This window comes from Monodon monoceros, unplaced genomic scaffold (assembly GCF_005190385.1).
Source record: "Monodon monoceros isolate NGI ecotype Baffin Bay Population unplaced genomic scaffold, NGI_Narwhal_1 Super_Scaffold_19, whole genome shotgun sequence".
Taxonomy (NCBI): domain Eukaryota; kingdom Metazoa; phylum Chordata; class Mammalia; order Artiodactyla; family Monodontidae; genus Monodon; species Monodon monoceros.
In genome coordinates this window covers 65,644,125-65,668,325 of record NW_021703775.1, presented here as the reverse complement: position 1 = coordinate 65,668,325, position 24,201 = coordinate 65,644,125, and the positions used below count along the sequence as shown (strand labels likewise).

Genomic DNA, 24,201 nt, shown 5'->3' with positions numbered 1-24,201 from the left:
ACATTTTATAACTAGGATTTATCAGATGTGGCATAGGACAGGCTTTGGCCTCAGTTTTCCTACCCATAAAATTAGAGTGCTCTTCCCTTCTCGGGGTCGTTAATAGGAAGAAATGAGACATGGTGTGTGAGAGTGTATTTAAAAATACAGAGAGTGGAATAAAGTAGAAACCAAGCAGGACCCAGACTCTGCTCGCAGTCAGGCTCCGTGCAGTTTTGGTAACAGGTTCCGAGTTGTCTCTACTGTGGGGCTGGGAGAAGGGTTTCTCCTGGAGGAGAGGTGGCGTGGACGGCGGGTTGAAGGCTCCACTGGTGGTGGTTTCTGGATGACTGTTTTGGGAGGTCTCAGGTCATAGGACAAGCTCCTGGGCATCTTTCTGTTTTGGGCAGAGTTGGCTACTTCCCAGGGACAGTGGACTGCCCTGGGCAGTATTGGCATGAGGCCTTGGACGGGTTCCACGTGTGGGTGCCCAGTAGTTGTGTCATCAGGTCAGGCTGGTGGCGGGTGCTAGGAGGCAGTGCCTTGTAAGTAATGTTTTGTTGTAGAGAAAAGAGGAGGGATCCTGATCCAGACAACTAAGGTCCTTCCTAATGTTAGTGACAGGGAGAGTGGCAAACCCTTATATGTAACTGGAGTTCATTCATAGAAGGTGTGCGTGTGTGTGCGTGTGTGCGTCTGTGTGTAGTTTCTAAAGTTGTGGATTAACAGTTTTTAAAAATGGTTTTCATGTAAAGGAATATTTGAAAGGTGAGCAAAATGTCATTTTATTTACCGCAGCCAAAATACTAGGTTCTTTTCTTTTTGCTTTGTTAAACAGGTATAGGTGTCTTTTTTCTAATTGCTGTTTTACCGAGGGCATGCGCTTATATAAATTGCTAGTGAAATCTTAAATCCAGATTAGGGTAGTATTAAATAGCCAGAAGAGAAAAACGTTTTAATGTTAAAGAAAAGTATATCCTAATATTGCTATTTAGAATAAAAAAGATCAAGTTGTGAACATAAAGTATGCCCTTTTGTGAATGACTTGTGAACCTGGCTGTGGAAACGAATACGGTGAATTGCATCACGTGGCTTTCGTGCTTCAGAGTTTCTCTCGCGTTCCCTCTGCACAGGTCAAAGCCCGCTCTGCGCCGCAGCTGGAGCAGCAGCACCACGGCCGGCGGCCTGGAGGGGCGCGTGAGGCTGCAGGAGGGCTCCCAGGTCCTCCTCACCAGCTCCAACGAGATGGGCACCGTTAGGTACCTGGGCCCCACTGACTTTGCCTCAGGGATCTGGCTTGGACTGGAGCTTCGAAGTGCCAAGGGAAAGAATGATGGGGCAGTGGGGGACAAACGCTACTTCACCTGCAGGCCAAACCACGGGGTCCTAGTGAGGCCCAGCAGAGTGACCTACCGGGGAATAAACGGGTCAAAGCTTGTGGATGAGAATTGTTGAGCTAAACTTCTACAGTATTAAATGAGCTCATACACACACACACACACACACACACACACACACACACAAAATAAAGAGTCCATGGGAAATGGTTTACTTTATTTAGCTTTTAGCCGTTATTTAAAATTTGAAAATAGATCTATCTTCATTGAAAAGCATTATAACAATTCAGAGAGACTCCTTTAAAAAGCTAGAAATACGAACTGTGGGAATCATGGTTCTCTTAAAACAATCTCAAAATCAGCCTTTTTTCTTTCCTTTTTTTTTTTTTTTTTTTTTAAGATTTAAAGCTTTAGACCCAAGAGAATTCTGAGACTTGGGAAAAAATGTGCCATTAAGTGACTGACTGATGTTGCTTACTCTGTCTCATTTTTGCACAGAATAGTGGATTTTCCATATGCCATAACTGTGAAGGTTTTCACTAGCTTTGGTTAACATAAGACCTTCACATGACCTTTTTCTGTCAAGTATTTTCGGAGTTTTTATTTCTTTCTGTACTAATAAGGACAGTAAGAGAATAATAGCTGTGTGACTAGGTATTTTTCATGTCTTTGGGTCAAGCTATTTGCCCTCCCAGGAATGCCTCACCTACAGGTACATTAGGACTGCAGGTAAGGCATTCCTGGAAGGGACTCTGGAGCTCAGCCTCTTGCCCGCTGCCAGGTTCTAAAGCCGCTCTTCCTCACGCGGGGTCACAAGCTAGCTGGTTACCAGAGCTACAACTAGAACGTGGGTCTCCTGACCTGTGGCTCGGGCTCTTTCCGCTGTACAAAGCGTGTCATCTCATATCTTTCTTCTGTGTTAGTGACTGCCTCATCTGGAGGAACCACAAAAACCCATGATTAGGTTTATAAATTCAAGTCACAATTAGAATTTTTTGCACGTGCTTAATTAACTTCCTTATGGGACATATCTATAAAACATACATATATGAAGCACTTTTAAAATAAAGCATGATGCACTTTCCTCTTTGTGGAGAATTGGCCATCATTTCCTCCAGGGGTATGAAAAACATTAAAAAAATTATATTTATGACAAGAGAGCAAATTAAGATGTGTTAAGAAGAATGTAGTAGCTATTCATTTAAATGTTTATGGTTTCTTGATGTTTTGTGTTATTATTCATAAAACCGGTGTTGCGTTTGCTGTTGTTGCTCTTCTTATATTTTCAGTTGTTGCAGAATTCAGCCTGTTATAAAGCTGCAGAACTGTATCATGGTTTTATTTTCCTTTTGAGCACATGTTAACAAACCAAGCTTCATAATAATGTAATAATGCAGAACATTTGTGTTGTGGATACGTATTGAAGTTTGTCCTGTATGTATAAAGATATATCTTTTATTGTAGATATTTAGACTCTAAACTACCACGGAAATATTGGAATAGTTTGCTTTATAAGATAAAAAGCATCCTTCAAAATGGAGCTTGCTTTGTGCTTTAGAAATAATACATTGAACTATTTTGCAATATACTATTTAAAATCTAAATTCTCTTGCTTTGCTGCCTTTTTAAAAAGGTGTGAAATTTCAAATATTGCTAGAGCTATTTTCCTGACATACATTTGCAAAATAAGGCTGCTTTGTAATCAAGGAATATTTTTGATTGAAGAAAGTGACTGTACTGTGTCAAAAGTAAACTTATTTTATTATATAGTTTATTTCTTAAAAACTCTATTTATACCTTACCGTGAAGTCCATGACTACACTGAACTTGGTTGTCCATAATTCTTCCTGTTAAATATAAAGCCCTGTAAGTTAGTAACAGTAATGCCAACACTGAATTTATTTTGAGGTCAGAGAACCAATTGTTCTCATATTTAGATTAGGATTATTAAATCCATGTAATGTGTATGTTTACGTATACTATACATAAAAATTAGGTGTTTTCATTTGTGTTTTGCTTATGTCATTCTAAGTTCACGTCTTGAGCATTAATAAAAAGGGAAGCTGTTTTGGTTTGGAGTGGCATGTTGTCACTGACCCTGCCTGCAACTCTCCTCTTCTCAGGTACTCAGAGTATATATGCTTTGTAGTTCACTTTTTTTCTTCTTACAGTAATGACTTGGATTTGTCCCATCCTTACCCTATAGCAGTGGTCTCCAACCTTTTTGGCACCAGGGACCGGTTTAGTGGAAGACAATTTTTCTACGGACTGGCGTTGGGGGATGGTTTCGGGATGATTCAAGCACATTACATTTATCGTGCACTTTATTATTATTACATTGTAATATATAATGAAATAATTATACAACTCACTGTAATGTAGAATCAGTGGGAGCCTTGAGCCTGTTTTCACTTGCCACTCACTGATAGGGTTTCGATATGAGTCTGCAAGCAATTGATTTATTACGGTCTCTGTGCAGTCAAACCTCTCTGCTAATGATAATCTGTATTTGCAGCCGCTGCTCAGTGCTAGCATCACAGCCTCAGCTCCACCTCAGATCATCAGGCATTAGATTCGCATAAGGAGCACGCAACCTAGATCCCTCGCATGTGCTGTTGTTCACAGTAGGGTTCGCGCTCCTATGAGACTCTAATGCCACCGCTGATCTGACAGGAGGCTGAGCTCAGGCGGTAATGTGAGCGATGGGGAGCGGCTGTAAATACAGATGAAGCTTTGCTCGCTGGCCCGCCGCTCACCTCCTGCTGTGCGGCCCAGGGGTTGGGGACCCTTGTCCTATAGAGAGTCTTAAAAAGTACCATGCTTCTACTCAGCAAATGAAGTTATGTTTTTAGCTACTCTCCGATTATATTGTTTTGATGGACAGAGAGCCATTTAAGAAAAGAATGTATTTCTGTGGTTTTCTAAAATTGCTGAATTATCTTTTATACCAGTGGGATTTCATTTGTTTATTTAGGGTTGGATAGAAAACCTTGAGTTTATAGATTTCAAAATGTATATAAATAAGTATCTACATTCTACTAAAAGGCTTTGTTTCTATATTTCCAGGTAATCTGATGGGAGTATTTTTTAAGTGCTTAAAAGTGTTGAGATACAGACATTTGTGGAATCTGAGCTGAGGCATTGTAATCTTGGTGAGACCCTTGCACTGTCCTCTCCCGAACTCCTTATCCCCTCCTTATTTTTCTCCTTAGCATTTTTTGTTGTTTTTCTCCTTAGCATTTACCACCCTTGGTCATGCTACAACTTTTTGCTCATTACTTGTCCTGTCCCTCACTGGATTGAGGGATGGGTTTTGACTGTTTTGTTCATCATTTCATCCCTAACACCTGGAATAACACTTGGCACCTACTGCATGCTCGGGAAGCATTTGTTAAATGAACAGAGGCAGTGGAGGCTGTTGATGGTTTAAAGTAGAGGTGTTGTCTCGCCAGCTTCAGCCAGGTGGGCTTGAGAGACCAGGCCGTGGGACGGGTAAATTTTGCTGGGTAGGGGAGGACAAAGGACAAGAAAGGTTTGAGTCATGGTAGCCCAACTTTACCCCAAAATAGTGGCATGAAGGAGATAGAAGGATGTTGGGTGTCAGGGGTAGAAAAGGGGGCAGGAAAGACACAGTGGGGTCACCTAACTGCCTATCTATTGTCCCTGGGGCTGGTTTTGAATTTCTGTTGTGATATGATGGTAATTTAGGGAACACAGTAACGTGTGGTCTAACACAGAGAGGATGAACTGGATCTCACCCAGGTGTGCACAGCATTGGTTTCCGGTGCCAAGCATTTTTGTTTCAGAGTTTTATTTTGGACCTGCCTATTTAGGCTATGTGATAATATTATTTAAGCCACGTTGACTGAGGCTAGAGACCTAATGTGTTAGGAATCATGCTTAGTTAAGAAATGGATCTAGTAATTTTAACCATTCACTGGATATTTGTTATCTAAATGATTGACTCAGAGACATATAATATGTATCACCACATGGCAAGCAAGTAGGAGAATTTATTTTTTATTTTTCTTCATGCCCTTTGCTTCACTACACTTATTTGTAATACAAACACAGTAGGTAATACAAAACTCACATCACATATATTTTTAGTAATTGTTTAGTAATATCCCTTGGTACATAGGCTCTTATTTACAAACAATGTCACATAAGCTGCTTGAATATACAACAGACATTCTTAGTGGAGCTTGTGTGTGGGCTGAACAAGTTAAGTAGATCATGTTAAGATTTTCTTACCAGCAGAATATGTCTTTGCGTAGGCAAAAAGAATTTTTTCTAGCAAAATTTTTGCCAATGCTCCTTTTTACAGAAGGGAAAAAGAAGTTTATGGGGAGGAATTAGAGTAGATGGGCACTTGTTACTGACAACAATATATTTTCATTATGCGTGGTAGAAATTAAACTTCTTTTCTGCTTGTAGCCTTTTCCCTTGACGAGAAAGGCACCAAGCGGTGTGGGAACCTTTTTCCTCTCGTCCCTTTAGAATATCTTATAACGAATAGAATTTTCACGATAAAGCAGCAGCAGGTCTCATCATTTTTCAGTTCAAATAGGGAAGTGTGGCCTTGGTGCTGCAGCAGGGCAGTAAGTTCTGAGTTATGTTAGTAAAGGTACTCCAGGTGTTTAAATTGAGCCTGTTAGCTTAAAACATAACCTGTCCCTAGTGATCACTGCTGTCATTTGACAAATGATCATAAATATGGTTTTAATTTCAGCTCTAAAACCCTAAATGAACCCAGATGTCAAGTTTGTTGCTCCTGTAGATACGCAGGTCCTTACACTCAGGCACACCTTGTATGCCTCTGTCCTCGAAGGAACTGGTCTTAGGATTGGATGTTTAGTCGGAGTTGTTTGAATTGGATAGATGAAATTAAATAGGGAGTATCAGGAAGCTACTTGCGCTGAACTGAATTTGAATTTTAAGCATTCCTAAAGTTTAGGAAGTTTAAATATCCAGATGATGTGTTCTCCTTGACCTGTGTTGATCTCATAGAGGTTAAGTTCTTTCACCTCCAGCCTGATAGAGGTGTTACTCAAAGTACCCTTACCTTCTTGAAGACTGGACTATTTTTCACATAACAAACCAAATCAGACTGACATGGAAATGAATCATGTTAAAATTACATGCAGAGCTTCAAGCCATTCTTTTTATTCTTTCTCTAATATGACTTCCGAGATTCAGCTTAAATCTCAGTCAACAGTGTTGTTGATGACATTGGCTGTCCCTGACAGCTCTTGTTATGAAGGATAGGTGTTACTACACAATATCTTTGGGAAAAATCCTAAAATGGATTTTAAAATGAATTTTAATAGTCATAAAAGTCCCAATTGATGACAGGGGAAAGTAGATTTTGTATTATACACAATAGAGAAGAGGATTAAAGTGAAAATTTTCAGTCTCCTTTATTGAACCTGCCAGTAAACATGGATTTCTAATAAGAATTCCAGTAGATTATATGTATCAGTTTAAAATGTTGTGATTTTTCTCAAGCGATCTTTTCTCTTTCTTGAAGGGACTAGGGCTTAGGGAAGTAAGAAATAGCATGAGATTTCTTGAGGTCTCACTTCACACTCCTTGGGGTGTGACAGAGGAAAATTCAGTGTCATGTTCTGCTTTAGTTTCTTTTATAAAACATCACCGGCTGCTAACTGGTACATACATGAGGAAAAAGAATTTGTCTTTAATCTTACTTTACTTCTTACTGAGAACTGTGAACTACCACATAAATATAATTTTGACAGTTGCCTGCAGTTGTCACAATCTTCTCTTTTGGTCTTTTGGTGGGGCATTTGAGTTGGCTATCTTTTGGGGATTCCCTACTACTAGATCCACTATAACGCTACGTAATTCGGAACAGGTTTCCAAAAATTGCCCTCCAATGGCAGTGGGTGTCTCCACAAACCCGAAAAGAGGGGTTCTCTCCAATCCAGTGGTGACTGGGAGAGAAGACTCCTGTCATTAGTGAATTCCTCATCATAATGGTTCCATGATGCTTGTTCAGAGATGCCTGACTCCACAGACACTGCCTGGTCTCGAACGTGTGGCTTGTCCTGGGCTTTGTTACTCTGGGAATGAGCACTGACAGCAAGTGCATCAGATCTGTCATCGAGTATTAGGTGTGGTAAAAGATAACGCTTCAAGTGACAAGTTGCGTGATTTTACTTTGCTAATAAGGTTGCCACTGTAGCAAATGTAATGAAAGAGAAGTGGTGCCATGGTGAGCGTGAAGGTCGTTAAACAGACATGATTCTCATAGTCCTGTGTCAGCTTTGCTTCTTTCAGGAAACCACCCCAGATAGCAACTTCATTTTGCTATGTTAATGATTTTGTGATTTGTTACAGAGATCTTTGAATAGAACAATAAACAGAGAACTGATGCTAAACTTCTTTCTGGTCTGCTTTTGTATAAAGGTTAAATATAATTTGGCTCACTGGGATTGTGCACTGAATTAATTGGCTTTGCCTCGGAATGAATTAAGGGTCTCACACACACACACACACACACACACGCACGTGTGCACGCACACACCGGTCATGTCCTACCAACTGTGGGCCAGGCGTTGGGATTTACCTTACACAGAGGTGAAGTCTTACAGAATCATAGACTTCAGAATCAAAGGAAGGGGGCCTCTGAGACCAAACTGCTCATGTTTTTAAATGAGAAAGTGAGAGTTTAACTTGCTCGGGTCATGTAGGTAGGTAATTGCTGTCTAACACCTACGCCCTTAACTCCTGCTCAGTCTGCCTGCTGTTTCTCAAATAATTGATGAGTGCTAAACCATGCAACATATTATAACCATCTGAGGTTTTAACAGTCTGACAGTCATCTATACTGGCAAGTAACCTCTCAAGATGTAAACGCTCTAGGGAGTGTTAATATACTAGTTGCTAAGGCTTAGTGAGTTCATTTAGTAAGACTGCCTTTCAGCTAACATCGGCTGAAAAGCACCTACCCAACGAGCCTTTTAGTGATGGCGGGATAACTAATTGTGCGCAATTGCTTTCAAGGAGGCAGTAGGCCTTAGCAGATGAACGGAGTGGTGCAACCGCTGGAGCACGTGTCAAGCAGAAGGATCTGAGGAATGGACAGCGGACGGCGCTGCAGGCAGACCCGGTACCTGCGGTTCTCCTACCCTGCTGGTGCCGTCTTTACATGGAAGGGTTACACGCTTGTTTACATTTACTGAACAGCCGAAGAGGGGAGAGTCGTCGCTCTGGTGCTGTGGTTAGAGTCCGTGTTCCTCCCTGCCCCCCAGCTCCATGCCGTATTCTTTTGTTGCACTGAGCTTTTCAAATGTTTTAAAGCTGTTAAGCTAGGGCTAAAAATAGCTTTGTACTTGAGTGGTGCATTAAAACTTAAACACACTCAGGATACCAAATCAAAACAGAATCTTAATAGAAGCCTTACCAGTTGTTCTTGATAATTATCTTTTATTTTAGGGCATCTTGTGGAGGATTATGGGAATGCTGGTTTTCGTTTTGTGTGTTCACACAACAGCATAGGGAACCATCTGCTGCAATGAAATTAGCAAAGTCAAGTTGTATGTTCTTGGGGGACCCATTTAAAAAGTCATTAGCTAAAGACAGATTGACAACACACTTCATACATTTTATGAATCTTGTCATAGGAAGTCTGTTATTCAGAGTAGTCTAAATTCATAAGCATCATGTTTTAGGTCTACAAAGCTCATGTGAATTTTAATCCTACTATTACTGGAGAAAAATCTAGCAAAATAGCCTGATCCCTTAGAATTTCTTAGTGGTGTGCCATGTGAATTTGGATGTAAAAGCCTCACATTTTATGGACTAAAGTTAATCTGTGGCTACATAATATCTTACAGCTGTAGCGCTTACCAAGCACTATATGGAGAGGCCAGAAAATTTTTAAAAAGAATTCATCAAATGGGTTAAATATCTTCCTTTGATGCTTATTTTTTTAACACTAAGTGTGGTAGAGAGTCTTTACATTCTTCTTTTGCCCTGAAAGCACTTGGTTCTGGTAGGGTTCTTGCTACCGTCATTAAACAAGTGACAGGCAAAGCCAACATGGCACAGAAGGGGAGCCGGGAGGGCCAGACGGGGGTGGTGGGGAGGGCAGGTATGTAGAGACACACGCTGACTGTTGAAATTCTCCCCACACCCAACCCAAATCACTTGGGAATTCAAGAGGTATGAGAGGGAGTGCTTGTGCTTTCACACAATTTATAATCTTCCTGAGGGGCAGTGAGAAAGGGAAGTTATTATCCTTATTTTGTACAATATATGGAGACGTTGAGGTATTGACAGGTCTGATAACCCACGGAGAGCCAGGACTCACATCCTAACAGGCTAGAGAATCTGGTCTTTCAACTACTAAGTATACCTTACTCTTTGTAAAACATAAAGTTCATTCCTGCTATGTTGATTTGCTATAATTTTGAGGTGCCACATATTGATAAACTGGTCATTCCTCACAAATTGGTGATTTCCCAATGGAATGATTGTGAACTTCTGATGAGCTTCTTTATAGACATGGAATAAGAATAATTATAATAGCTTATGGTTTAATTAACATAACATCTACAGACTTTTAGTTGTGCCTGTTCATGTTCTAGGTGGGACTTTGCATCATAATTAATAAATATGTGAGTCCACAGCATCTGTACAAATTGCTGGAGCCATGTGGCTGGAGCAATATTGAGTGTACAACAGTCCAGATTAATACCGTGCCAATACATGGGCTTACAGCGAGTTAAATAAAACATCTTGAGGACGTTATATCTCAGTGTGGAGTTGTTTATTTTCCACGTATACAAGCTTTTAAGATTGGACTATCATTTACATGAAAATTGATACCAATAAAGATGATTGGAGAGAATCAACAAATCAATCTCAGTGGTAGTAAGGCACAACCTGAAAATGTAATGGATCTGTAGTTTTTAAGAAGAGAAAGGGCTAAGATTTTTTTCCTTGTTAATGAAAGAGTTGGCTATTTAACCACGTAACATGCTCCCTGTTTCACTGGCTACTGGTGTTACAAATATGAAATGACATTGTTCTTCTCAGTTTTGACAGCTCTCTGTCATCCTTTGAGGAGAGTGTTTTTCAAAGTGTGATTCTTGCACCCCTTCAGGTGGTTTACAAATTAGACTAATGTTTATATAATTAGACTTTACTTTGCACCGGGCATGAGCGAAAACTTTATTGATAACAGGTATTTAGAGATGAAGTCATTGATGTTTCATCTTCATGTGTGTCTGATGAAAATATTTTTGGCAGTTAAAGGAAAAGTGGTGTCCAGGGTATCGGTGCTTCTAGAGATGTGCAGAACTACTGACTAGGGCAAGGCTCTGCCATAGGAGGAATCAACACTCACTGGTCTAGTGTTGGCTTAGAACAGAATGGCTTTCCCACAACCAGAGTGAGACTTTTTGTTTTCTTTTTTTTTTTTTTTGCAGTACGCGGGCCTCTCACTGTTGTGGCCTCTCCAGCCGCGGAGCACAGGCTCCGGACGCGCAGGCTCAGCGGCCATGGCCCACGGGCCCAGCCGCTCCGTGGCACGCGGGATCCTCCCAGACCGGGGCACGAATCCGCATTCCCTGCATCGGCAGGCGGACTCTCAACCACTGCGCCACCAGGGAAGCCCCAGAGTGAGACTTTTGATGTATGTGAAATTAAGAAGGTAGGAGAAAAGGTAGATAAACACTGTCCTTTCGCTTGGGAATGCTTAGTGCCTAACAAGCGATAAAAGTTGCTTTCCTCCCAAAGTGATGTTTTGGCACAGCTACCACCAGAAAAGAAACTGGGCAAGAGAACGAAGGGGAGCAGAAAGAAAGAATGAGATAAAGCATCACTGCATATGTACATGTGTAAGGTTTAACAGATTCCCAACTCCTTTGCATGGAGATAAATTTCATCTGTGAAAACCAAGTTCAGAACTCCCATCCTAATATGTCACTGCCAACCTCAGCACTCCAAGTGTTCCTTAGTTCCTTTACTCATTGCCACCCAGAGAAAAAATTCTGTTTTAGCCTGTATTTGACAGGTATACAGATTATGCTATGTGTATTTCAGCAAATTTGTGTTTCCGTGTACGCTGGGATCACATGATTAAGGGAGCGAAAACTCGGGTGAAGCCCGAGGAAGGAGGGATAGATACTGCATTCGTACCTCTTCGTAGGACCGTCGGAGGGCCAATGATCCACCACTAGTAGTAGAAACTTCAACTTGGGAAGCTTCATGATTGAAACTGTTGAATGGTTTGACACTAATGCCCATGAATGGATATGTTTCTATGCTTCCATGTATCACTGCTGCTTAAATTTTTTCTTTTTAAATCATCGGAGTTTATTTTAGTGGAAAGTCTTAAAATAAGTAATTAATAATTTAAATCTTGAGTTTTCAACCCAGTAGGAAACCTCATACACTCAGTTGTTCACTTTTAGTAGGAGGGTTCTCTTAAGGCATGAGGTATATTAATTGGATGTTGGAATCTCTCGATCTGTACCCGTGTTTTGTCATCTCAAAGCACTTTGAGTATTTGCATTTCATTTAGATGAGTATACACATTTTCTCTCTACTACCATAACTATTTACCACATTTTTACGATCGTCGATGAATCACCACAACTGAAAACATCCAAACGTCATCCACAGTGACGTTTCAGTGAGTTGTCTATGATTTTTCTTTTCCAAGTAAAGAATGTCTTTCCCCGCCGTGACTCACTGAAGAGAACTCCCTTATTTCTGTTCCCTCTGTCCTCAAGTGGTCCATGCCCACATCAACAAGGTAAGGGAACATCTATGACTCCAACTAGGAAACACATGAGCGCTAGTTCTGCGTGCGTGGAGGCGGAGCGCACAGGATTGGAAAGAAACGGGGAGGTGGACACCAGCCGTGCGTCAAAACCCTGCGCAGCCCCATTCGGGCCTCGTGTTTATCACTCGTCTTTATGAGATTTTCTCCTCTTGAAAGAATAGGATGAACCCGTGCTCAAAACCTCTTGAAGCAGTTTGAAAATACAGCTTTTGATGTGGCACTTCGAAACAAGTTGGCACAGAATGAAAAGTGACGTTTGGTCTGGGGCTTGCGGAGGGCCCGTTACCTGGCGCGCGCCGCCCTCGGGCTGCGGCTCGGGCTCAGGGCGCAGGCTGGCTCTTGGCCGCGGGGTCCTCGTAGCGACCCGGGCCCGGGGCGGAGGCCTCCGGGGGGAAGCCCTGCTGCTGGTAGCCGTAGTGGACGGTGCCGCACGGGAAGTGGCGCAGCCTGAACAGGGGCACGTCCCTCAGGCTGGCGGTCAGCGAGGACGGCTCGAGGAGCAGAGAGGTGCCTGGACGGTGGCCGGCAGCCGCGGGGGGCGGGATGGCACGGCCGCCGTCGCCGCCCGGGTTCCCCCTCTCGCGCTGCTCCTTCTTCGCCGGAGGATTGCTCTTTTTGGTGGGTTTCTCTGTAAACCAGGAGCCGTAAGTTGGGTTCCATAGGCTGGTGGGCTTGTTTCTGGACCCCTGGACTTGGTGCAGCTCCGAGGGCGGGTTGGGCTGAGAGAATGCCATGTTAACGTGTCCCCCCTTCACGGCCAGCGCCCTGGCGCCTCGGGCAGAGGCCTCTGCGGCCACGGGCTTCTTGCCGGCTTTGCCCGAGGAGGCGGAAGGCAGAGCCGTGCGGGCGGCTGGCTCGCGGCCCTCCTCCCGCTTGGCCTGGGGAGCGGAGACCAGCAGAGGAGGGATTCCCTCAGGGTCCTTGGGCCTCATGGGCACCTTCTCTTCCTCTTCCACGAGGGGCCCGTATTCTATGGGCAAAGCAGTGTTGATCACATCTGGGTCCTACAGGTGGGAGAAATGGACGGACGGAAACTTTGAACCACAGGCCAAACATGTTGGATCTGGAAGCTCCCTTAGCACGGATGTCATCCGAACTGATTCTACAGATGAAGGGACTATTCAGTGTTTATTGGGAATTGTTCATTCATAAGCACGGGGGAATAAGAAACGGGAAATCATCCTCATCTTTGGAGAGCTTGGTGGATAAGTACTATTATGGAAGTGCCTGCAGGGTGCTGGGAGAGGGTGCCGGGAAGTGGCCCACTGCCAGGGCAGGGGAGAGGGGTCAGGAAAGACTTTGCTGAGACCACCTTTGGGCAAATCTTACAGATTAATGGATTTAAAAGATTGTAAATTGCTTTAAAAAATGATTCCTTTCAACTAAAAAGTCTATGTGTTTGACTTCAAGTTTGTGTGTGTGTTGGGGGCAAGGGGAGGGTAGGAGAGGAGAGACACACTATGTGGGCTTAACAGGTTAACCTCTAGTTCTCGTCTTTCCATTTCCATCATGTTTGGATGGGCTACACTTGATTATAACATTTCTGGGTGTTGTCATCGTATCATTACACGTGCCAATATCACAATGCAGTGGTTCTTTAACTAGTTTGTATCTGATGAAACCCAGGAAATACTGAATGCTAAGAGGAAAACCGTTTACAAAATCAGCTCTGTGCTAGATCATTTTTACAGCAACAGACTAATATAGAAAAGCAGAAGGCAGTTGCCAGAGATTTGAGGAAAATTTGTGGTAGAAAGCTTAAAGTTGCAGAAACTTGATTCTGTAATATTTTATGAAAATTGGAAAAACCATTACTTCAGTTTAACAGAAAAACATATAGGTCCAGTATTCGTCAGTAAAAAGTTTAAGAATAAAAAACAACTACCTTCGAATTCTCTCTGCTTTAGTCTTAATTCCTTCCCTATTAATCATTAATCTCTATAGTGAGTCACTCAAAATATGCTTGTACAGAGTTCCTTGCTTTTGAGAGGGATCTTATGTACTTTGGAGAAGAAAATTACTCCAAAGTATGTATACTTAAGTGGATGTATTCCATTAATATTACAACATAATAACCTAAAAGCCACTGAACGTAAAGTTCTCTGAAAGAACCCCGAATAACTTGAAGTCTGTGTAGATAAATGCCTTCCGAGCCCAAAGGACCCGAAAAGATGGAATCATGAGGACAGGAAACGACTACAGTGTGAAAATGGGTATGTCTATTGTCACAACTAAGATGAGAGGGAGTTTAGAGAGGTAGTGGCTTATTGTCTGACTTCTAAAATGTTCTCCAGAATTAGATATCCTGACGGAATGAGAGGCAAGAGAGGGAAAGGAAGCACATACAGCAGAGAGGAGGTAAGTGTTGGCCTGAAAGTGGTGCGAATGGTGCAGAAGGAGGGGCCGCCCTGAAGGAGAGGAGGACACGGCACCACTGAGGACGGCGCAGATGCAGAGACGAAGGAGACGGAGGGGGCGGGGGTTCTCACTTGGCCTCCACTCTTGAAGAGGTAGGAGGCATAGTGGTCTGCGGAAATGGTATCCCATTTCTCTCAAAAGAGGAAAAACTTAGTCCTTACTGACGGAAATGGGAGCGGGATTTGTGTAGGGACCAGCGGGATGGCGGGGAAGCTGTGTGGCTTGGACAAAACCTCTCCAAGCCTCAACTCCTCTTAAGTGGCAGTGACTAGTATTTGTCTACAAAACAGGCAAACTGAGATACTACTCATTTTACCTTATAGATAATTAACATTCGTCCTCATGATCATAACTCATATTTCCTGGCTGGTGTAACTGTTATTTCCCATTTTGGTATTTGCCATCTTCAAGACTTTTCCATATAAATGCTGGCCAAGGGGGGGCGGAAATGTTTATACCTGGGTGCAGTATTCAATCCTCTCCAAAATTATGGCAAAGTTGGGCCTGTCTTCAGGCTGATGTTGCCAGCACTGGGTCATTATCCGGTATCTAAAATAACAAGCACAGTAATAAAATCAAGAGAAACAGGATGAAAAATACGTGTTTTCCCCCCAACACTTTTCTAGATGGGACTGGAATGGCACTGTCTTCGAAGGTGGGGGCTCATCTTGTCCCGTGCTGGCACATGTTGCCCTCTGCTGATGGGCAGAGTGTGAAGGTGTATATAACATAGGGCTCGTGAACATGGAGATCCTGGTGTTTACGTTACATATGGCTCCTCTCGTTCCATTCCTGAATTAAAGTCACCTCTGGGACAGAATATTCTATTTCCCATCTGCCTTGTTTGTGGGAAGGAGGGATGCCAGACAGGACAGCAGAAAACGCAGGGAATAGAAACACTTAAAGGAGACTCAAGACCCATGGTGCAGGGCAGCAGGGGCGGAGTCTGGGACACAGATTCCTAGGAGGTGCTTGAGGCGTGTGAGCCTGGTGAGTCCACAGCCTCCATCCAGACGATGGATACCTTTTCAGGTGTGACATTATTGCTTTCAAGGGGCTGGAAGACTAACCCATTGAAGCCACAGACATATTCCTCTCTTGGGGCATATTAAATGAGGTCAGCCATCTGGTTCCTTCATTTTAAAACAAAAAAGCATATGTGGCTGCAGATATTCTTTGAAAAGGAAAACTGTGCTTAGTAACTTGTAGAAATTCCTAAAAGAGTCGTACACAGGCCCGGGGCAGTTCTTAGGTGGGTCCATCCGTCCTCCACTGGTGACAAACTCCAGAACCTCCTGGTTGCTTTTGCTAGGGTACGGCATGTATCCAAGAGAGAAGATTTCCCACAGAAGCACTCCGAAGGACCTGCGCACAGGATGGAAGATGTGGATACGGGTACATACACAGACACAGGCACTGACACACACATGTGTACACATACACACTCGGACACACACATAAATACACAGACGCACATACATATCATATATACAGGGTCATAAACACATACACAGACACACATACATAGACACACACGGACATACACAATGTAAAATTTTAATTTTTTTAATTTCACATTTTTTCCACAATAAAGAACTCTTCATATGGAGAAAAAGAAAAGAATGAGAAAGTAGTCACATGTGAAGCTCCATAAAAACATAACCAGCATGTTATTTTTTTTTGTTCACGTTTCTGTGCTTAGATTTTTTTTAATATAATTGCTGTGATTTTTTTTTTTGCAAATTCCATTATAGCATAAACATTTGCATGCTAATACTAAATTCTTATACATAGAATTTGACATGGCTGTAAAGTGTTCCACTGAGTAGTTGTGCCATAATTTGATGTATCATTTCCATACTGTTTTAAATTTTTAAAATATTTAAAAATACTGTGCTGAACATCTTTATACATTTGTAAAAGGATAATTTCCTTAGGATAAATTTCCTGAATTTAGAATTAGGATAATCTAGTAAAATCTAGGATAATTTTAAAGGAATTACTAGGTGAAAATAATATGAACACTGAAACATTCTTTACCCATATTGTCCATTTGACTTCCCAAGGGGTCACTCTGATCATCAACCAGCATTGTGCATCAAGCACTCCCACCAACACTGAGAACTTTTGCGGATTTTTAAGGTAAAAAATGGTAGAATATTTTAAATTATGTTTATTGACTTGATAATTAACACGGTTGAGTGTGTGTGTTAATTCATTTTTTTCTCCTATGAATGGTTCATATTTAACCACATATTGTCCATTTTAAACCACATATTGTTTTGGTATCTATCAGTTTTTTGATTTATAGACAAACTTGATATATCAAAGATGTTAACCTTTTATCCACAATTCAAATAACTCCTATTAGTTGCTTTCTAGTTCTCCTTTTTAGCATGCCAAAGATTTTTATGTAGTCAAATCTATTTAAAATTTTTTTTGTGATTTCCTCCATCTGTTTTATAGATTCTACAGTCCTCTCTTTACCAGCAATTAGATGAATATGTTTTATTTTCTTCCAGTTGTATTTTTTTTTTGTCTCTTCCCAAACCCAGTCGGAATTGAGTTTGGTGTATAGTGTGAGGTAAGGATGTCACTTTATTAGCTCTTCTAAAACCACTTTTCGAACAATACATATTCCTAAAATAATTTTCTCTTCAACTATTGACTTGTGAGTAAAACAGGTCTGTTCCAGGCTATCTATTCACTTCACTGATTTGTCTGCTTCTTGCACTGATACTACTCTCTTTTACTTTTTGTGTATTTATGTTTTAATATCTGGTAGGGCATTTTCCCCTTATTTCTCTCTTTTTGAAGAAATGTATTTGATTTCTCATTTATTTGCTTTAAATGAACGTTATAATGATTTTTATCATGTTCCAAAATCACCTGCTTTGATATTTTGACTAAAACTTTTATTTTAAAACTTTAATTTCATAATTAGCTTTTTGACAAAAAAAAGAGCCTATTTTAATTTTTGTGTCTGGTTGTAGTTTTCTGATGTTAATAAATATTACCTCAAAAATTGTAAAGAGGCTTCCCTGGTGGCACAGTGGTTGAGAGTCCGCCTGCCGATGCAGGGGACACGGGTTCGTGCCCCGGTCAGTGAAGATCCCACATGCTGCGGAGCGGCTGGGCCCGTGAGCCATGGCCGCTGAGCCTGTGCGTCCAGAGCCTGTGCTCCGCAACAGGAGAGGACACAACAGTGAGAGGCCCGCGTACCGCAAAAAAAAAAAAAAAATTGTAAAGAACTATAGTTCCTCCATCTCCTAAGGAACACAAAGTACTTTTTATTGACATAATTTAGGTGAAATTTCAAAGGTTCTTGTGAGGAGAATTGGGCAAAGATATTTTCCATATATTTTAGGTGCGAAGGCTGAAGCAGAGGTTATTATACAGCTAATTCAAGACAGACTGTAATACATTATTAGATCTCTTAATTCTACTACCTACAGATTGCCTGGTGCATATATTATTCCTCTCTGTTTGGTGGTCTGCCCCCAAGGCAAAACAAAATAAGCAAAATCATGGATGGAACTGGCAGCAGGGCTTAAAGAATTCCAGCGATATGTTTTCTGCTTGTCTAGATAGACAGCTAGGGAGATAGATTGCAGTATCCTTTGAGAGAACCACTATATAGACTGAAAATTGGTGTTTATTTTCTTACAAGGGAGCAAAAAATCATGCTGATTATAGAACGTGGATAATTTCAGGTAAGTAGTGTTGTCAGATTTAGCAGATAACCAGACAGGACACTCAGTAACATTTGAATTCCAGTTAAACAAGAAATACTTTATAGTATTAGTGTATCCCAAACACTGCATGGGACATACTTATACCAAAACATTATTCACTGTTCATCTGAAATTCCATTTTAACTGGCCATTTTGTATTTTATCTAGCAATCCTACAGATAAGGTAAATCTATATTTTGTATGCCAAATGGTTCTTTAATCACCTATAAGCTGAACCTGTGCTAAATAGGAACTACAGGGTCCAAAGCTTTGCACCAAAGCATTCAAAATCAAACAGAAACAAATATAAGAAAAAAATCCCACTCTGTTTCTCCTGGTATTGAACTTGCTCTGCCTGAAATTATAGAAATAGCTTAAGTGATTGCTGATGAAATTATTTTAAAAATTTGAATCAATGAATATAATCTGATGAAAAAGTTTTAAAGTCACAGCTGTGCTATGTTTATCGCCTTTTAAAGCTAAATTTTATTTTCCTTTATTCATAACTTGAAGTTGGAAGATTGTCTCCAATTATGTCTCTGTGTTCACACTTTGCCTGCCCCTTCCATCTGAACCACCACTGGCCCCAATTATGGTAGAGGGTGGGGCGCACTTTTAGGAAAAATGGGAACCCCAAAGTTACTGTATCGTATTTAAATCTCCAGCTGATCCCATCCACAGTTCACTGCAGTTCTCTGAGCTTCAAATTCATGTACCGCCATCTCCACCGGCCTATTTTAATAGACAACTCAGACTTGACATGTTCCAACGAGCTCTTTCTGCACCCAAACCCTCTCCTCCTCCAGTCTTTCCAGCTCGGCAGTACCACTGTCCAGCTGTCTGCTCAAGCAGCAAACCTAGGAATCGTCCTTGATCTCACTCTTCCCCACACCTCCCACTCCACATCCAACTTAGCGCAGTCTTGTTGACTACTCTCAAGACAGAGCTTGAAAGTGACCACGGCCAATGGCTTCCACTGCTGCCACTAGGTCTAGCCCCTCTCATCTCTTATCTAGAAATGAGCAGTGTTCTCCTAACTGGCTTCTCATCTTCACCTGCCCCACTCCAGTCTATTTTCAATGGAAGCCAGAGTGATATACACACACACACACACATATATATATATATATATTTTGTGTGTGTGTGTGTGTGTGTGTGTGTGTGTGTGTGTGTGTTACGCGGGCCTCTCACTGTTGTGGCCTCTCCCGTTGCGGAGCACAGGCTACGGACGCGCAGGTTCAGCGGCCATGGCTCACGGGCCCAACCGCTCTGCGGCATGTGGGATCTTCCCGGACCGGGGCACGAACCCGTGTCCCCTGCATCGGCAGGTGGACTCTCAACCACTGTGCCATTCATCTCTGTTTTTGTTTTTTTTTTTTTTTTTTTTTTTTGCTGCACTGGGTCTCAGTTGTGGCACATGCACTCCGTTGCTGTATGTGGGATCTTTTTAGTTGTGGCATAGGGGCTTCTTAGTTGTGGCATGCATGTGGCATCTAGTTCCCTGACCAGGGATCAAACCCGGGCCCCCTGCATTGGGAGCATGGAGTCTTACCCACTGGACCACCAGGGAAGTCCCTTCTGATCATTTTTTACTATGATTTTATTTGTCTCCTTGGAAGCTTGCAGCATCTTGATCACCACTGGTCTGAAATTTCATGATGATGTGTTCTTGTGTTACTCTTTTTATTCAGTGCTTGGCACTTGCTAGATGCTTTCATTCTGGAAACATATGTCCTTCTGGGAAATCTTCTTGAATTATTTCTTTGATATTTTTATTCCTTTCATTTCCTCTATTCATTCTTTCTGGGACTCCTAGTTGTCAGCTAACTGGGTCTAATGGTCTAATCCCTTTAATTTTCTTTTCTTTCCTATCTATTCCATCTATTTATAGTTGTTTTATTTTCTAGAAGATTTATTCAACTCTGTCTTCCAACCTTTCCATTACTTTCACACATCTATCATCATCTTTTAAAAAACAAAACCTTTATTTTCTTAACAGTTTTAGATTGTAAAGAAATTATGAAGATAATACAGAAAGTTCCCACATACCTCACACTCAGTTCCCTCTATTTTTAGCATCTTACATTAATGTTATACATTCCTTACAATTAACGAGCCAATATTAAGGCATTATTATTAACTAAAGCCCATAGTTTATTGAGATTTCCTTAATTTTTGCTGAATTTCCTTTTTCTATTCCAGAACCCCATTAGAACATCATGTTATATTTAGTTGTCATGTTTCCTTAGGCTACTCTTGACTTTGGCAACTTCTCAGATTTTCCTCGTTTTTGATGACCTTGACAGTTTCGAGGAGTACCAGTCAGGAATTTTCTAGAATGTCAAATTAGGATTTGTCTGTTTTTCTTAGGATTAGACTGGAGTTATTGGGTTTTGGGAGAAAGACCACAGAGGTTAATTGCCATTTCATCATATCAGGTGAAGGTACTTGCTATCAACATGATCTGTCACTGTTAATGTTGACCTTGATCGCCTGGCTGAGGTAGTGTTTGCCAAGTTTCTTTCTTCTCCCTGCTTTTCCCTCCCTGTGCTCTTTGAAAGGATGCTGCCGTGTGCTGCCCACATGGGCTCCAGGGAACTAATAATGCTCCATCTCGTTGGAGGGCTCTCTCATCATATTTTTATATCCAGGAATTTTTTTTCCCTAAAAACATTGTTTAAAATAATCTTTTGTCTTTAGATTATGGTTGCAATAATATAACTTTCGAGGATATTGTTTTTAAAAGTTTTCCTAAGCTTTCTGCATTCTTCTTCCTCCAAGTTCCTTTTTATATGTTTGTTTCCTTCAGATTAGAATCTTTTCTCAAGCGCTTGTTGATTCTTGGCTGTCTGTTCATGTATTAAGACTGGGACATGACAAAGCTGATGGGAAGCTCTACGTAGATGAGGCTTGTCAACTGGTGGGCAAACTGGCTCGCTTGTTTCACGAGGTGCATTAGTTTCCTGGCTGCTGTAACAAAGTACCACAAACTTGGTGGCTTAAAGCAACACAAGTTTATTCTCTCACAGTTCCAAAGGGTGGATGTCTGAAACCAGTCCCGTGGGCTGAAAGCAAGGTGACTGTGGGGCCACGCTCCCTCCAGAGGCTCTAGAGTAGAACTGTTCCTTGCCTCTTCCGGCTTCTGGTGGATGCTGGAATTCCTTGGCTTGTGGCCACATCTCTTCAACCTCTGCCTCTGTCCTGTGTGTATGAAACTTCCCTCTGCCTCTCATGCCACTTGTGATGGCATTTAGGGCCCACTGGATAATCCAGGATAACTGTCTCACTTCAAGATCCTCAATCACATCTGCAGACTCCTTTTTTCTTATAAGGGAACAATGGCAGGTTTCTGGGATGAGGGCCTGATACCTTTGGATGGCCATTATTCAGCCCACTAGCACTTGTGGTGTCTCAAATTTTTCACTTCATTGGTCAGTCCCTCCTTCAAGAATCTCCTCATCGCCTTCTGCCTAGCTGCCGTGTTCTTGGCACTGAGGGGACGGAGGGGGCATTACACCTTTAAGTAGGTAGACTTAAAAAAATATATATATATATATGCATGCTTATAGGAGAGAATTGCTGATGTCTGATGTCCCCAAGGCTGGAAAGACTTTAGTTCAACCTCTTCAGAGAGGGAACCCCAGCCCTGTGTGATGGTAGAGGAGGGATGGGGTGAGGGAATGATCTAGTTACTTTTTAAACAGATCTGTAACTCATTTTCCTCTCTGCTGCACCTCTACTTTCAGAGGTGCTGGCACCTTCCATTCCTGGGCCTTTCTGGGGCTCCTGATCAGGCAGAGTGAACCAGGCTGCTTCTGGATGGCCCTAGATATCAACTTCCTAGTTTTCTAAGTAAGAGACCACTTGTCTGTAAACTTTCCAGTTTCCCAAATTTTGTCATTGTTGTTGTCTTTGACCTTGTGGATTTTTATGCAACTAAAAAGACTCCCTTGTAGAGTGTGTGTGTGTGTGTGTGTGTGTGTGTGTGTTGTGTGTGTGTGTGTGTGTGTGTGTGTGTGTATTTTGGGAGGGAGCACAGGTTCAATTTTCCATTTAAAAAATTATGTGTTGCTCTTACAGGAATTATGTAAAACAGTATGGAGATTCCTCAAGAAATTAAAAATAGAACTAAAGATCTAGCAATCCCACTTCTGGGTATACATCCAAAAGAAATAAAATCAGTATCTTGAAGAGGTATCTGCACTCCCACGTTCGCTGAAGCATTATTCACAATAGCCAAGATATGGAAACAACCTAAATATTGATTGATGGATAAATGGATAAAGAAAATGTGGCATGTATATAAACCATAGAATATTATTCAGCCATAAACAAGAAGGAAATTTGCCATTTGCAACAACATGGATGAACCTGGAGGACAGTATGCTAAGTGAAATAAGTCAGACACAGAAAGACAAACACTCATAAGTGGAACCATGGAAGCGGAGAGTAGAATGGTGGTTGCCAGGGGCTGAGGGGAGGGGAAGGGGAAGATGTTGGTCAAGGAGCACAAGGTCTCAGTTATGCGGGATGAATAAGTTCTGGAGATCTAATGTGCAGTGTTTCCCAAACTGATTTTTAGCTGTAGAAGGGGTCTCACCACCACCATCACCTGCAGCACTTTTGTGCTGATAATTATTTCCTTTTCTCCATGATTCTGTCAATGTGGAGAGTTTCACTGATCAATTTTTCTAGTCTTAACTCAATGTTGCATTCCGGGAATAAATCTAACTTCGTTATTATGTGTGGCTCTCAGTGTGTGGTCCCCCAGCCTGCAGCGTCAGCATTGACTGGGAACTTGTTAGAAATGTAACTTCTCAGCCACCTCGGACCTTCTGAATGCTAAGCTCTCAGGGTGGGGCCCAGTGTTTACCTGTGTTTTACCAAAGCCTTTCCGGTGGTTCCGATGCTCGATGTACGCCAACCTCTGAGAGCTCCCGTAGGACAGGTATGTTGATTCTTCTTACCCTTCCCCACGAGAGTGTGGGATCATTTGGCTCACGAGCTCTACCTTAAGGCCCACGGTGGGACCTGGAGGAGGGCAGCAGAAAGACTCACCACGTGTCTGTTTTAGAAGTAAATATTCCTTCCATGAAGGCCTCCGGGGGCATCCATTTGACCGGCAGCATCGCACAGCCTCCCTTTCGGTAGTAGCTCGCTCTGCAGGGAGAAGAGATAAGCGGACTTGGTTCTGGAAATGGCTCTGAGCCAGGTACCTTGAGAGAGTGGCAACAACATCTACGGGTTGACGGACTGAAATTAACAAGGGGCGCTTGTGGTTCAGGAGGGGAGCAGGGGACACAGATCACCTAGTTAACAACCTTAGTGTCACCTCACAGGAGACAGAACAGCCCACTGCAGGTGTGAAAGGAAAGAGCTACGCAATGACTAAAAATACCCACTGGCAGGTAGTTAGAGTTCCCCGATGGGTTTTGTTTATTACAACTCACAACGCATAACATTACTCCAACCTTATAAGTACTGTTCTCGATGATCCACGGTAATGCGAGATCCCAAATGGGAGAATTGAGGGCAGGGCTGGTGTCCTACTCTGGATCCTCCTCGGCACTCACACAGCATCTAATTCAATACAGGTGCTCGACATGGAACCCTCTAGGCAGCGGGCGGGAAGCTGCGTGCCATAGCAGAGCCCCCAGAAGAGCACCTGCCTTCCATGGCATGAGGTGGCTCACTAGTTTTTGTCACTGATGTCGTTAATGCAACTGACTGATAAAAACTAATAACTGAATTCATACCACTGTGCTCCCATGCCTGGTGTGTTATGGGAGGTGGCTCCCCACCAGCTGCCTAGATTAATTAATTACTCCAATAAACATGAACTGAGTACTTAGTATGTGTCAGGTGTTCTGCCACGTGCTGAGGACACAAATAAGTCATAGACTCTCTCTTCCAAGGT

The 24,201-nt window shown here is 42.1% G+C and overlaps 2 protein-coding genes across 3 annotated transcripts in view; one reads left to right on the top strand and one right to left on the bottom strand.

Moving 5' to 3' along the window:
* CLIP4 (CAP-Gly domain containing linker protein family member 4) overlaps window positions 1-1,600 on the top strand; it is a 73,933-nt gene extending 72,333 nt beyond the window's left edge. The window contains exon 15 of the mRNA XM_029231395.1: window positions 1,113-1,600. Within this exon, the coding sequence (XP_029087228.1) occupies window positions 1,113-1,434 (322 nt within the window). The 3' untranslated portion in view covers window positions 1,435-1,600. The remainder of the gene's footprint in view (window positions 1-1,112) is intronic.
* Window positions 1,601-11,616: 10,016 nt separating this feature from the next.
* ALK (ALK receptor tyrosine kinase) overlaps window positions 11,617-24,201 on the bottom strand; it is a 729,733-nt gene continuing 717,148 nt past the window's right edge. For both annotated transcript variants that reach the window (XM_029231576.1, XM_029231577.1), the window contains exons 27-30: window positions 23,343-23,444; window positions 15,781-15,915; window positions 15,009-15,099; window positions 11,617-13,136 (exon numbers count right to left, since the gene is read on the bottom strand). In XM_029231576.1, coding sequence (XP_029087409.1) covers window positions 12,453-13,136; window positions 15,009-15,099; window positions 15,781-15,915; window positions 23,343-23,444 — 1,012 coding nt within the window. In that variant the 3' untranslated portion in view covers window positions 11,617-12,452. The remainder of the gene's footprint in view (window positions 13,137-15,008; window positions 15,100-15,780; window positions 15,916-23,342; window positions 23,445-24,201) is intronic.